Raw genomic sequence first — 15,524 nt, forward strand, 5'->3', positions numbered from 1 at the left:
CTGGGAATACAGATATGCATCAGTTGGTCACAGATACCTTAAAAGAAAAGTAGGGGCATGGATCAGAAAACCAGTCAGTATCTGGTGTGACCAGGCTGTTGATTGTGGCCTGTGCCAAGTTGCTGGATATTGGTGGGAACTGGAATGCTGTCGTACACGTTGATCTAGAGCATCCAAACTATGCTCAGTGGGAGAAATGAGTGGTGAGTATGCAGGCCATGGAAGAACTGGGACATTTTCATCATCCAGGAATTGTGTATGGATCCTTGTGACATGGGGCCATGCATTATCTGGCTGAAACATGAGATGATGGCAGCGGATGAATGGCACGACAATGGGCCTCAGGATCTCATCAATTTATCTCTGTATTCAAATTGCCATCAAAAAAATGTAATTGTGTTTGTTGTCGATAGTTTATGCCTGCCCATACCATAACCCCACCACCTCCATAGGGCACTCTGATCACAACGCAAACCACTCGCCCTCACGACGCCATACACGCTGTCTGCCATCTACCCTGTACCGTTGAAACCGGAATTCATCCGTGAAGAGAACACTTCTCCAGGGACCCAGTGGCCATTGAAGGTGAGCATTTGCCCACTGAAGTCAGTTTTCGACGACGAACTGCAGTCAGGTTAATACCCTGGTGAGGATGACAAGAACGCAGACGAGCTTCCCTGAGGCTGTTTCTGACAGTTTGTGCAGAAATTCTTCGGTTGTGCAAACCCAGTTTTATCAGCTGTCCAGGTGGCTGGTCTCAGACGATCCTGCAGGTGAAGAAGCCGAATGTGGAGGTCTTGGGCTGGCGTGGTTACACGTGGTCTGTGGTTATGAGCCCAGTTGGACGTACTGCCAAATTCTGTAAAATGAGGTTGGAGGCGGCGTATGGTAGAGAAATTACAATTTAATTATCTGGCAACAGCTCTGGTGGAAATTCCTGGATTGGAAATGATGCAGATAATTACATTGATAGAACCCAAAATCTATTTGCAACATTAAAGCTGATCCACCCCCCCATCCCCTATTACAACATAGTCATTTTTTTCAAAGTTGCCAAAATGCCATGTGCATCCACTTACATCAGTGAATTTGTCACAACCTAACCATTACGAAACTTCTGTTCGATCAAATAAGCCTCACATTGCAAATTAGCAATTCCATTTTTATTGACCAAGTTTGACTCTCATTGACCTCCATACAAAAATGAGTAAGTGAAACTTCTCGCTTCACCTCTTTCCCTCTGACGCTATTTACTCTGAACTTTAACCTTTGACCTCCCACCTTGAACTTTGAGCCTGATTCAATTCAACGTGCCTCAATATTTCAAATGCTGAAGATGTAAATATAACGTATAGACTGTATGTCCTTCATTTCTGTCTGATCTGATTTCATGTTACGTCAATAAAGATTACTAGAGGGGCTATGTCATGAACCCTCAAAGTTCCATAATGGGGTGAAAATGGGAAACCAGTCTAATAATGGCAGTAGAAACATAGCTGATGCATTTCCTGCTTTTACTTATGCAGGAAAACAAAAGTTAAGGTGTGATGTATCAGAAATTGTGTAATGGCATTATACTACCATATAAATATAAATACAATTTAAGGGCTCCCGAGTGGCGTAGCTGTCTAAGGCACTGCATCTCAGTGCAAAGGTGTCACTGTAGTCTCTGGTTTGAATCCAGGCTGCATCACATCTGGCTGTGATTGGGAGTCCCATAGGGCATCATTGTAAACAAGAAGTTGTTCTTAACTGACTTGCCTAGTTAAATAAATGTAAAAATAATACTTGGGTTTAACACAAATGTTCTGGATAAATAGCCTCTAAAATATATGTAAACAAACCATACAGTTCTGATTTTGTTTTCTTAGAAAGCTCTGAGTGCTATTATATGATACAATATCAGTACTTGTTGAATTTACAACTTGTCTAAGTCCTATCATCAGCTGATTGTTTGAATAGAATGTTGCCATATTGGCAGTTAATTAGAAAAACGTATTGAATCAAGCCTCTAAAACTGGCGAGCTAGTTAACACGCATACAGTGCAGATAAATTCTTCACTTTCATTGTTTTACAAAAAAATGTTATCACAGCACTGGCTAACCATGGATGATCAACTCCCTGACCAACATCAACATGACTGACCTTTGCACCATCATAAGAAGGTTCATGTCCACTGCAATGTTCTAATTCCTTATTCTATGGTTACGCCTTTGTGAAAATGAATTTGGTATTGTTGTGTTTATATTTTTCCAGGTTTTCCATTGCAGCATGTTCAGTCTGCTACCCAACTGCTTCCAACAATTGAATGAACCTGTCACTGAGAGTGGGTGGCTGAGTGTTGGTATTGCAGTACTCTAGCACTACTTCAATAGAAAATAACATATGGGGCTTAGAGATTTGTCTTCAGAGCATTGGTTGCCAACCCTGCAGGCTTTTCAAGACCTGCAGGCTTTTGTTCTTGATCTAAAATACATGTTGAAAATCACGAGACTTGATGATTCAATACAATCATTTTAATACTGCTGGACTGGAACAAAAGCCTGCATACAGTGGACAGTAGCCAGCCCTCCAATGCTAGGTTTGGTGAATACTGCCTTACCGTACTGTGGTGAAGCTGCTTGCAAGAAATTGTAACCAAATTTCCTAGGTTTATTACAGTACCTTGTGTGTTTTTGTCTATTCCAGGACGTGATGTCAATGCGGTACCAGAGTCCTACTTTGGGGAGACGACGGTGATCTCCAGTGGAGAGGTGATCATAACCACCCCCAGACACTAGGGGGAGCATAGGTGGCCTGTCCTATGGGGTCATGGGTCCTTTGTCCATATGGGAGCAGCCTGGGGAAGTAGGTGACATGAGGTAGCCAGGGTCGTACTCTTCCGCCCAGTTCCTGGTTCTTTCAGCTGTGACATGGGACTGGCAGCGTCTGCAGGTGTACCGGTGTCACCGATTGGCAAGCTGGCAACAACATGAAGGTCTGGGAAACACGAGGAGAATCATCTGTAGACAACACTTGAATAAAAAACTATGTTGTCAACAGCTGGGTTTGTGTATGCTTATTATAACACTTTGGGTGTCAAGATTTCAACCCCTCATAACGGAAGTCAATAACTTGTGAAGTCTGTTCTGATTCTGTGAAGAACAAACCTCATGTTTACTGTTATGACGAAGGGGGAAGTCTGACAAATACCAATGCCTTGTTTAGGCCCACTTTATTAGTCACATCTTGCTGCAGGGTACAGATTTTTGGCAGGACACGTGCACCTGCTACTACCCTCTCACAGTATATCGGACACACACACACTATTGGATTTTACGTCCCTAGTACTTGTCGCCTTAACTGTCTTAACAGCTTCTGTCTCATAGACTTGCTTTGCTAAATCGACTAAGCTTTCAAAGAAAAACAATGTTCCTCCAGCTAACCGAGAGTTTGGCAGTGTATAGTGTCTTTATTAGGCTACATAAACTCTGCCAAAATGTAATAGTGATTTCTCCCCCCAATTTATTTTATTGACCTTGTCACCCTTCCAATGACAGCATTTCTAAACTACTCCGAGTAACTACTTGAACACACACACACACACACCTGGGGAAACATTCCTTGAGGGAAGTCATCAATCTGTTTAATGGGCTTCTCTGGGAAAGTTCCTCTCCTCCCTCAGGCACTCGCTTCTCCGCCCTCCCTCCATCCCGTCACCATCCATCCATTCTCTTTTATTTCATGCTTCCCATCTGTATCTGCTTTAGTTCATCTGCTAAGTTATTACTAACTACCGCATGTAAGAGCTTCCCCTACTAGCCTATGTGGTTACAATATTTTTCCATTGCACGTTTGGAAAACGAGAACAAATATTGTTACAACGGATTGAAGTCTTCGACAGCAAGATGAACTTCTCGGTAATTGAGGCCACTTTGTCTCAATTGTCTGTGTCTTCAAATTGCCTGCCAGTAATGCACTTGAAATGCCAAACGGACTCCCCCTGCACTGTAGCACTGTGCAGATGTGAGTTGAAGCTGAGAGGCGGCAGCGTCTTGACGTCAGGACTGGACGGGACGCCCCCTACGGAGGCGGACTGCAGCGAGTTGGATCTCCACACCATGCGCACAGCACAGCACCGCCGGATAACTGTCAACGTGTTGCGCGCCTATATTAATAAAGACCGCATCGCCTATATTAATAAATACCGCGGCGAGAGAAGGGAGATCAAGAATTGAGACGCACATAGTGAGTGTTCTCATATTTTATATTTTTATGTGTATATTTCTTTCTTGCTGTTGGTTCTTTCTCACGAAGTTGGTGGACCTGTTTTAAATTTAGAATGGAAGGACTACAGGCATTGACAAGTTGATTAGTTGGACCCGGTGAGCGTGCCAAAGTTCGCGCTTCAAGTGCTCAATATTCACTCTCCATGGGTAGGTAAGCTTTACAGTCAGCGTTTTGTATCAAACGGATTACTTACACATTTGTTATTGAAGATTGATTTGATATACACCTGTTCTCTTCGTGGGAATATAGCCTAGGCTTATATCTGAATATGATAGTGGCATTGCTCAAAAGTGTGAATTAAATTAGCCTGTGACCATTTTTATTAGAATATTATTTTATGATTGAAGACTATTTTGTTTATTTAACATCTGAATATCCTAACCTAAGGTAATACATATTTTGCGTTTAGTAAATGTTACAATTCTTTAAAAACACTGTTCAGTTAGTAGAGAGAGTTTATTTATGAAAACAAATATTTTGGAAGTATTAGATTGAGAATCATTTAAAGAGATTTGACAGTAATATCTTTAGGACTATTTTTATTTTTTACCTTTATTTAACTAGGCAAGTCAGTTAAGAACAAATTCTCATTTTCAATGACGGCCTAGGAACAGTGGGTTAACTGCCTGTTCAGGGGCAGGACGACAAATTTGTACCTTGTCAGCTCGGGGATTTGAACTTGCAACCTTCCAGGTACTAGCCCAACGCTCTAGGCTACCCTGCCGCCCCGATATCTAAGTAATCAAGTGGATGATTGGAATTGTGTTAAGCAGTCCAGCGCCACTTTTTAAGACAAACACAAGCCATCATTGGCACTTGCAATTGGGCTCTCATTTATTTATGTTACAATTACATTGAACATAATTAAATCCAATTATGTTTTATTATTGTTATTATTATTAATATGTCTGTAGGTATCGGGAATATCGCATATCTCTCTTGAAAACAGGGATAGGCCTATAGGCCTGTGTATTTCTTACAGACAATTTCAGGACGAGCGACAACAGCAATGATAAATATACTTATTTCGAGAAAAGGAAACGAAAATGACCAGAAACATGATAACACTTAAATGCGTATATGATCATCAAAACAACCCAGAATGTTTAGAGTATAGAATACATCGGCGTTTCGTCTCTGCAAGATGCAGCAAATTGAGTAAATTACTGGAGTGGGCAATTATAGACAATTTGGCCCCGCACATAAAGGACTCTTGCCAAAACAATTTGTGCTAAATTAAGCAATCCAACAAATTTTCTTTGAAGGGCTTTTCATTTATACACCCTTTTGTCTAAATCAGGGTGCACCCCAGGATAAAACTCTTGTTTCAAATGATTTAATTAAGATAGGGGAACATTTAAGGATATAGCCAATATAATATTTTCATAAACTTATCTCAATTGGCTAGGTTGGCAATTAAATGAGCATGCAATGTATTAATATGAAAATCAGAATATTCATAACAATACGTTTATTCATAGTAATTATTAATAATAATAATACATTTTTGCAACAAGAAAATACTCTATTAGGTTTCTATGTTATTCTTTCTAATGAGACAAACGGTAATTCCAAACGCATATGGTCTCTCGAATTGTCTCCAATATTTTTCGTTTAGCGAGTTCAAGGTCAACACAGGCTGCCCATATCTGAAGAGATTTTTATCTCCGTTCCTGACTCCATGAACAATGCTTCGAGGGGGATTTAATTAACATGTTCATGTTATCTTGTCATAATCTTCGGTCAATTGAATTTAAATCAAACTAAATAGCGTACGTCCAATTCTTCTTTTGCGTGCTTTGACTTGACTTATATAGGCATGTTCCGATTTTAAATCAATGGCTGGTCAAGATCTACTTTTCTAGGATTCTGTTTCTCGTTTCTCTGTGACTTGCAATTAATTACCATGAATTCCAAAATGATGTCTTCCACTTAGTAAAATGGTCTTCACTTTCATTTCACCCAAGGTTGTTTATGGCGTTACTTGAAGATGAAATCACGGACAAGGATTTCATGTCCATCTGTTTTTCAATATCGACATTGAATCGAAACCTCCATGGGTTAGCGCATTGCCGACTTGTGTGATAATTTATGAAACAGCGTGGGAAAAGAAAACAGTGAAATTGGGAGAAATAGCCTTGCTTCCTTTAGGGCATGTGTTTTCTTATTCAACCCCTACATATGTCCAAGCTGAGGTGTCTGGCCTGTATGAAAAGGCTTTTCAATGTAAATCATCTCTGTTGTGTCGCTCCATTTCTCTTCCTGACCTTAGACAGAGGGGCTCACATAGCAGGCGTTAGCTGGGCGTTGGAGGTGCGAACCAGAGGTACAGGACATGGGCCTTTAGCTAATGATACGAGTGGCAGCGGGGATAATCCATTCTGTGCAGTCTGTCAATTGCACCTCCCTCACCGCCCCACTAAAATTAGATTATTACACCTAAAACAGCTCTTGGAATCCGCTCCGTGTGGAATATCACGCTGGGTTGCAGCGGGAGCAGGCAGGAATGCCGTTGGGGAATACAGGACGGTGTACATAGCGTTTCTCTTCTCCTCTTCCCGGGTCTCTATGCCCAGTGTTGTGTTTCGGACGGGCTAAGGACAATTGGAAATTAACAAATGCGTTACTTGTCAGCTGTGATAAACATGCCCAAACAGGTGTCAGGTTCAGTTTCACAGTGGCAGAGTGGTAGGACGTGTAATTAATCAGATAGACTGTATTTAGAGGTCATTAGTGCTTGGCGGAGGCTTAAAACACGGGATGCATATTGTTATGGGCTCTTGAAAGAAGTAATCCACTGTGGACCAGTGTTGTTTAGCAGACCTATACTTCTTAGCCTAGGCCTACTCTGTTCTTTGCACGTCCTCGTGCTATTTTACTGTCACTTTCTTTCCTCCTTTTGCTATAGCTACTTAGCCAGTCTAATGTACGTGTATCAGACAACAATATCAAATACAGCATCACAACTACATTATTTCATAACACACTGTTTACAAATCACGCTATATCCTCTGCCTTCATATTGCATGTTGAATTCCGTGGTATTGTTGAGATCGGTGCTGTTCGGCTGTGGCTGAACTGTGCTCTACACTGCTACCCATGACGAGGAATTTTAAAACGTGTGAGAAAGGCCAAATCCAGCTCATCTGCTCCCGATACACAGCCCCAAAAGACACAGATTTAGACCGCAGAGTGGAACGGTGGCAAGGGGAGCTGACAGGTAACAGAAGGCATCACCCTCTTTTCACACTTCAACCCATGACCCCTCTTAATAACGTCATATTCTCCCGTTATTAGCCATTCTCCCTTCACCCTTTCTAGTACTACTTTCTAGTACTACTTTAACCCCCTCCAAAGCGCCATCCTATCCAACTCCTGCCTCTTATTCTCATTTATATATCCAGGCTGTATCACAACCGGCCGTGATTGGGAGTACCATAGGGCAGCGCACAGTTGGCCCAGCGTCGTCCGGGTTTGGCGGGTGCAGTCCGTAATTGTGAATAAGAATTTGTTCTAATTGACTTGCCTAGTTAAATACAGGTTAAATAAAATAAACAAATAAAATACATGTCACAGTCTTACTCTTGTATCGTCCTATTTTTCCCTATTTTCTTCACCTTCCTACCCGTTTCTTACTCCTCTCTTACCACCCTATAAAATGAATGATATCTCCGTCTGAGCGCCCGCATACACGCTGTGTCTTACGCCACTTCTTTAACCCCGTTGCCACCCTCATAGGCCCCTCTTACAACACCCGGGTATCCACTCTTATCTCTCTTTTAACGCCCCTAGTATCTTCTTATCTTCCGAACCCCAAAACACCCCCTTCCTACATGTTGAGAGAATACACAGTAGGATAGCATTTTAACTACTGGCGGCAGCAGTGGGATTTTACCGAGCAGACTGTTCGACCCCAAAGCGCTACTTTTTAAACTCCACACACCTAAATCCTAAGGAATGAAAGATTATACAAAGCGTCTTAGAGTAGATTGCTACAGGAGGCGTATTGTGAGAACATGAGCAGAAGGCTCTCCTGTTAGCTAGCTCCCACCATGTTAGACTATGCTGTAAACATGGCCCAGGTTGTCATCAAGTATTTTTCCAGACCTTCTCAAGCCAAACATAGCTGGTCCCACTGACTGCTGCGCTTAAAGACCATGCACAGCCTACTGCCTCCCTCCAGAGATATCATTGACCTCACTTAAACACTATTTGCTTATGTAAGCCTTTTGAAAAGTTAGATCATAGGTATCAAAACCCCCTTTTTGACAAATGGTTTTGATACTTAGGTATGTACAGCGCCTTTACAAAGTATACCCCTTGACCTTTTCCACATTTTGTTGTGTTAAAGCCTGAACTTAAAATGGATTACATTTCAATTTTGTGTCACTGGCCTGCCTGCACACAATACCCCATATTGTCAAAGTGGAATTATGTTTTTAGACATTTCTGCAAATCAAAAACAAACTGAAAAGCTGAAATGTCTTGAATCAATAAGTATTCAACCCTTTTGTTATGGTAAGCCCAGATATGTTCAGGAGTAAAAATGTGCTCAACAAGTCACATAACAAGTTGCATGAACTCTGTGTGCAATAATAGTGTTTAACATGATTTGTGAATGACTAGCTCATCTCTGTAGAAAAATAGTAGACATTGAGTATCCCTTTAAGCATGGTGAAGTTAATAGTTACACAATGGATGGTGTATCACTACGAAGAAACAGGCGTCCTTCCTAACTCAGTTACCAGAGAGGGAGGTAACAGGGATTTCACTATGAGGCCAATGGTGACTTTAAAACAGTTACAGAGTTTAATGGCTGTGATAGGAGAAAACTGAGGATGGATCAACAATGGTGTAGTTCTACACAATACTAACCTAAATGACAGAGTGAATAGACGTCACTGAGTACCACTCTTCATAGTTTCAAGCATGGTGGTGGCTGCATCATGTTATGACTATGCTTGTTATAGGCAAAGACTAGGGAGTTGTTTTATAGAGCAAAGTACAGGAACAATCCTAGAGGAAAGCCTGATTAAGTCTGCTTTCCAACAGACAGGGGAGACAAATTCACCTTTCAGCAGGACAATAACCTAAAACACAAGGCCAAATATAGTTTCTCACCAAGACGACATTGAATGTTCCTGAGTGGCCTAATAACAGTTTTGACTTAAATCAGCATGACAATCTATGGCAAGACTTGAAAATGGCTGCCTAGCTATGATCAACAATCAACTTGACAGAGCTTGCGTCACAATCATTTAGAGAAGGATTGGACCAAGGTGCAGCTTGGTAAGCGTACATCTTTCTTTATTTGATGAACAACAAAATATAAACAAACATAACATTTTGTAGCGCTAACACAGCAACTATACACAAAAAACAAGATACCACAACTAAAGGTGGAAAAAAAGGCTGCCTAAGTATGATCCCTAATCAGAGACAACGATAGACAGCTGCCTCTGATTGGGAATCATACCCGGCCAACAAATAAATAGAAAAACTAGAATGCCCACCCAAATCACACCCCAACCTAACCAAATAGAGAAATAAAAAGGCTCTTAAAGGTCAGCTTGAAGAATTTTAAAAGGAATCATGTGCAAATATTGTACAATCCAGGTGTGCAAAGCTCTTAGAGACTTACTGAGAAAGACTCCCAGCTGTAAATTCTGCCGGAGGTGATTTTAACATGTATTGACTCAGGGGTGTGAATACTTATGTAAATAAGATATTTCTGTATTTAATTGTCAATACATTTGCTCACATTTCTAAATACATGTTTTCACTTTTTCATTATGGGTATTGTTTGTAGATGGGTGAGAGAATTGTATTTTATTTTATCCGTTTTGAATTCAGGCTGTAACACAAAAAAATGTTGATAGTGTTCTATGTCCATGATTGGTTCATATTCACTCTGGAACACTGTTATTCCTGTGATTCTCCATTAAAGGTTATTGTAGTGGATGGATATGTATGTTGTCCAGCATGTGGGATATGAGTGTTCTTCCTCTCTTCTATTTGTCTTTAAAACTAAAGGGGGTCAATTAAATAGAAATGCCACTCATCCACCATGTTCTTCTGGCATGCCAGGCGTGTGAATTTATGGAAAGCGACAGAGGAAAACCGTTGAAATGGTATCCGGTGGTTGGGTTACATCCCTGGTGCGAGACTGGCGATCTGGTTTCGGAGCAGAGGGGGGTGAGGGGGTCTGCATTTGGCCTGGGGGGACGGTTGGGGGTGAGTAGCACTTTAAAGAGCACTGTGATCTTCTCTGAAGAGCTTCCATCTATCATGTAGTTTGTAATGGGGGCTACAGTATGTTTCATTAGCGACGAGGTAATGTGCCTGAGACAAGTGCAACTCACGCCATGGGGAATGGCAAACAACCCCCTTGCCGCTATGGCCTGTATCCTTAGCCCTCTTACCCCTTTTATCCCTCTTTCCCCCCTTACCCACCAACCACATCTAGTCTGAATTTCAGACATCCCCCATCACCACAAACCCCCCTTCCACAAATTCCCCAAACCCTCACTTTACTCTCATTATATACATGTGTTTCCCAAACTGTGGGTCGGAACCCGCGGTGGGATTACATTTTTTGTGCATTTATTTTTTGGGAAATACTTATTCAGTGTAAACTTAAACAACAAAAACCAAATAGAAAGTATGTAGAAGCAATAATGGACCTATCTAAAAAATAAACTCCTCTAATCTTTGAGAATTTACAATCAGCAAAATAAAAGCTAGGCAGTCAGGTACCCATTGATTATGTTATAATGTTTGAGCATAATAACACAGTACTAGCCATCTCAAAATGACTAGAATTGCAGTAAATTAGCTTTAAAACTACAGCGTTTTCTGTCCACTGCCAAGATGATATTGTTGATTTATTCTTTGATTTATTCTTTGGTCAACCCTTATGGTGGGTCTCGACTCAAAAGGCACCTCAATTGGTGGGTCACGAACCAAAAAAGTTTGGGAACCCCTGTTATATACCATCACCCCCCCATCCCCAGCCCTGACTATACATCACCTACCAGACACCCCCTCCCCCTCCAGCGAAACTCTGACGCCGTTATGAAACCTGAGACTCGATTAATCAGTCGATCAATTAATGAGGCTCAGCTTTTAGAGGGACGTCTGGGTTCCCAGCTGGATATGTTGCAACACGTGTGGAATGCTCAGGGGGCGCACACCGGACCCCCGGAATGTGGTGCGGCGGGACAGGGGCCGCAGTCGGACCGCTCATCACCTCAGCCGCCGGGCCTTGGCGTTTCCAATAATGACACTCGAAACATACGCCTGATACGCCTCATCTGCCCGATTTCACAGAGCTAGGTTGGGACCGACCACTTTTTGGGCACGGAGGAATCATAACTCATTTTGGGGGGGTCAGTTGAGTAATATAGGTTGTTTTAGTTGCCGACTCTCATTGTAACCCCCCCTAGACCCACTTATAGTGCTGTGGTCCTGAGGGAAGCCTCAAGTTTCCGGCTGTGGTCTAATTGAGTGGGATGACTAGCCCTGGGAGGCTCCCAACTCTTCTCCTCTCCTCTCCTCTCTCCTCTCCTATGGGGTTGGTTTATACAGGCCTGCTGACTGTGCTGTCAGTGTCAAACGCTTGTTAGGACATCATCAATCTAGACGCAGTTAGAGATATTCCCAGAACAGAACGAAGGGGGCAGGTGATAGAGAGAGAGAGCGAAAGAGAGAGAGAAGGAGAGGGGACAGAAAGGGTAGAGAAGGAGGGAAGCAGGAGAGGGAATAAGAGAGAGGAGAAAGATACTCTAAAGAAAGAGAGAGAATGAGAGAAAGGGAGGATAGAAGGAGAGAGAGATTTACTGCACAGTAGACAGAGAAAGAAAAGAGGAGGAAGAAAGAAAGAAAGAAAGACGAGGGCCTGGAGAAGAGATGGATCCTAACAATGTGCCTCTTCATAAGTTGTTTGGTGTGAAGTGAAGTGTTGGGTGGGATCCTTGCTCGCTTTCCCTCAACTCATCCGTGTGAGCTCATATAAAAGTGCAAAGTTTGTTGTCGTAGATCATGTTGTCAGGAAAACTCGACACATTGTTCGCACATGTCTGCAGGCGTAAATGAAGTAACCTTCTCTGGTATCAGTACCAATTCCTGACAGACGAACACATTTAGCACATCACCAGCCGTCTTACGAGGGGGAAAAAAATCCGTTCGCACCGTGGACGTACATAAGTGTGTTTGTCTTCTCCCAGGAAGTGGCTGTACAGGGGCTTTAAGCCGAACACACATTTCTCGCATTCTCTTCTATAAATCTTTCCCTCCATCTTCCACTCCCGACTTTCTTTCTCACATCCTCTCTCTCTCTCTCTCCTTGCATTTCTATCCACACATTGGGTTCTCCAAAACTCGGGTTGTTGCCCATGTGTGTTGAGTAGAGCGGAGTGGAGCAGAGCGGCGGTAGAAGAATTTGAAAGGAGGACCATAAAGATGATGGATGCCGCCCAGCTTGTGCTTTCAGACCCAGCTGTTTTTTGTCATCCTGGACCCGCTAGTTTCCTATACGCTCTCATCCATACATTCATCCACTCTTTATAAGCTTTCATCCATACAGTCATCTAAAACTCACTGAAAGAGGCCTGGTTAAGGGAGAAGATAGATTTGGCTGGATTATATGAGAGTTAAAGGTTCAAGGTGGTGGTGCGAACTGGTGTTTTCAGTAAAGGGACAGGTGGTCTCTCTACCTCAGAAGGCCCCTCCCTTTGGCTCCAACCACAAGTCATATAAATCCATCAGTATCTTTTCCTTTTATGATTTCACTGTCGCTTTCTCCCCTAAAATCGTTTATTTGACCATTTTCTCCCACAGGCTCGATGACATGATGTTCCTGCCCGTCTCCCCTCCCCCCTCCTTCTCCCTCTCTTTTCTCCTGCTAGTCCTCACTGTTCTCCCTCTTTCCCTCCTTTCCCGTTCACTCTCTCACTCCCCTCTGAGCTGGACTTCTCCCCATGACCCCTGCTACCACCTGGATGGGCGTCCGCGACACTGCCTGTCGGAATTCATCAATGCCGCCTACGGTGTCCCAGTCAGTGCCGCCAACTCCCTCCGAGGACCTCCTGACCAAAATGCGGTTAACGTCAGCTCCGTCACGGACCTTCACAACCCCTATAACCTGACCTGCTGGACAGCCCAGGTGGGAGGCACCGACGGCGGGGACTGGGTTCTCACCCTCCCCCTGGGCCGGCGCTTTGAGGTCACTTACATCAGCCTGCAGTTCTGCCAGCAGGGGGAGCCGTCGGATCCGGTCTCCGTCTCTTTGCTCAAGTCCATGGATCATGGGCGCACCTGGAGGCCCATGCAGCATTACTCCAGCGACTGCCCCGGGAGTTTTGGGCTCCAGGCCCAGACGGTGGCCAAGACCAGGCACCAGGAGACAGAGCCTCTGTGCTCGGATCCCCGGCCCCTGCAGAGGCACCGGGGAGGCATGGTTCTGGCCTTCTCCACCCTGGATGGAAGGCCCTCCTCTCCAGACTTTGACTACAGCCCCACCCTGCAGGACTGGGTGACGGCCACGGACATACGGGTGGTCTTCCACCAGGTGACCCAGTCCCAACAGGTGACCCAGTCCCAACAGACTAAGTTGGGAAGTTCGGAGGATAGGGGGGTGGGTGTGGGATTGGGAGCAGATGCTGGGGTTCTGAGGTGGAGGGTGGGGTCGAAGAATAAAGCTGTGGTTGGTCAGGTGAATGGGGACAACAATGCTTGGGGGTTTGTGGAGAAGGAGATGAAAAAGACAGAAAAACGAGGGAGAAGCAGAGGAGAGAAAATGGACAAATCCTGGCGGAGGGGTCACAACAAAGGGTCGGGAGGTCAGGGAGAGGATGGACACAATGTGACCCGGAAGGATTTAGAACGAGACACTCAGGCAATGGACACCTCCAAGAGAGGGAACGGTAAAGGAAAAGGGCGTGGCCGCAAAAGGGAGGGGGGCCACCATTGGAGTCCGTGCCAGGAAGGTGGCATCTGTGATTGGACAATTGAGGGGCAGGGGAAGGACAACAAGGGGCGGGAATTGAGGAGGAGGAGAAACAACAATCGGAATCTCCAGCTAGTTCCTCCCTCCCCATTGATCTCTGCCCCCCCTGTCCGGCCCCCCCTGGCCCTCTCGGACCTGCAGGTGGGGGGCAGGTGTAAGTGTAACGGGCATGCCTCACGGTGTCGTCATGACGACGCGGACCGGGTGGTGTGTGTGTGTGAGCACCACACAGCGGGGGCAGACTGCGACGTATGTGAGGACTTCTACTACGACAGGCCCTGGCAACGAGCCACGCCCAGTCAGCCACACCCGTGCGTCTGTGAGTCACACCCCCCCATTACTGTGCGTGTGTGTTTGTGCATCTGCGTGTGTGCGTGCATGTCTGTATGTGTGAGTGAGTTCATATTGGATCATGAATGTAAACTTTACTAGCTTTCACTGAAATGCATTCCCTCCCTCCCTCCCACCTCCCCTTCCCGTCCTCTCTCCTACCCCCAGCGTGTGAGTGTAACGGCCACTCCTCTAAGTGTCGGTTCAGCATGGAGGTGTTCCAGCAGTCGGGCCGGCGCAGCGGGGGGGTATGTCTGAAGTGTCGGCATCACACAGCGGGACGCCACTGCCAGTACTGCCAGAATGGACACACCCGTGACCACGGCAAGCTACCCAATCACCACAAGGCTTGCCAATGTCAGTCAGAGAGAGAGAGAGAGAGAGAGAGAGAGAGAGAGAGAGAGAGTGTGTGTGTGTGTGTGAATGTGTGTGTGTGTGTATGTGTGTGTGTGTGTGTGTGTGTGTGTGTGTGTGTGTGTGTGTGTGTGTGTGTGTGTGTGTGTGTGTGTGTGTGTGTGTGTGTGTGTGTGTGTGTGTGTGAGCATTAAAGTTGTGTCTGTATCAGGTCGTTCTGACCAGCTGTGTATCTTATCCATACAGAGATGTATGTGTGTGCATATGCGTCTGTTAGTATATCTGTTTCTCTTTGTGTATCTGTCAGTCTACGGGGTTTGTCTACATGTGTCTGTGTACCTGCCTCCACAGTGTTTATGAGGTGGTTACATTGTGACAGAGGACAGTTATTCCTGTTAGGGTTACAAATATTCCCCTTTGTGCTTGACTGGATCCAGTGTCCATGTTGTTACCACTGGCTGGAATCCACTCTGCCATTTGACCTTTGACTGGTCACATGTCCCAAGTGACTGTGACACTCTGGCATGCTCATTGGGCGGTTGACCTAAGTTCTAATATAACCAT

The 15,524-nt window shown here is 44.4% G+C and overlaps 1 protein-coding gene across 3 annotated transcripts in view; it reads left to right on the top strand.

The window, feature by feature from the left end:
• The first annotated feature begins 4,111 nt into the window (after window positions 1–4,111).
• Window positions 4,112–15,524, top strand: part of ntn5 (netrin 5) — an 18,999-nt gene continuing 7,586 nt past the window's right edge. The window contains exons 1-4 of one of the 3 annotated variants that reach the window (XM_042298298.1): window positions 4,112–4,228; window positions 4,322–4,420; window positions 13,109–14,595; window positions 14,775–14,963. In XM_042298298.1, the coding sequence (XP_042154232.1) occupies window positions 4,413–4,420; window positions 13,109–14,595; window positions 14,775–14,963 (1,684 nt within the window). In that variant the 5' untranslated portion in view covers window positions 4,112–4,228; window positions 4,322–4,412. The remainder of the gene's footprint in view (window positions 4,229–4,321; window positions 4,421–13,108; window positions 14,596–14,774; window positions 14,964–15,524) is intronic. The other 2 variants (XM_042298299.1, XM_042298300.1) reach the window with 2 other exon arrangements.

This window comes from Oncorhynchus tshawytscha, linkage group LG15, assembly GCF_018296145.1.
Source record: "Oncorhynchus tshawytscha isolate Ot180627B linkage group LG15, Otsh_v2.0, whole genome shotgun sequence".
NCBI lineage: Eukaryota > Metazoa > Chordata > Actinopteri > Salmoniformes > Salmonidae > Oncorhynchus > Oncorhynchus tshawytscha.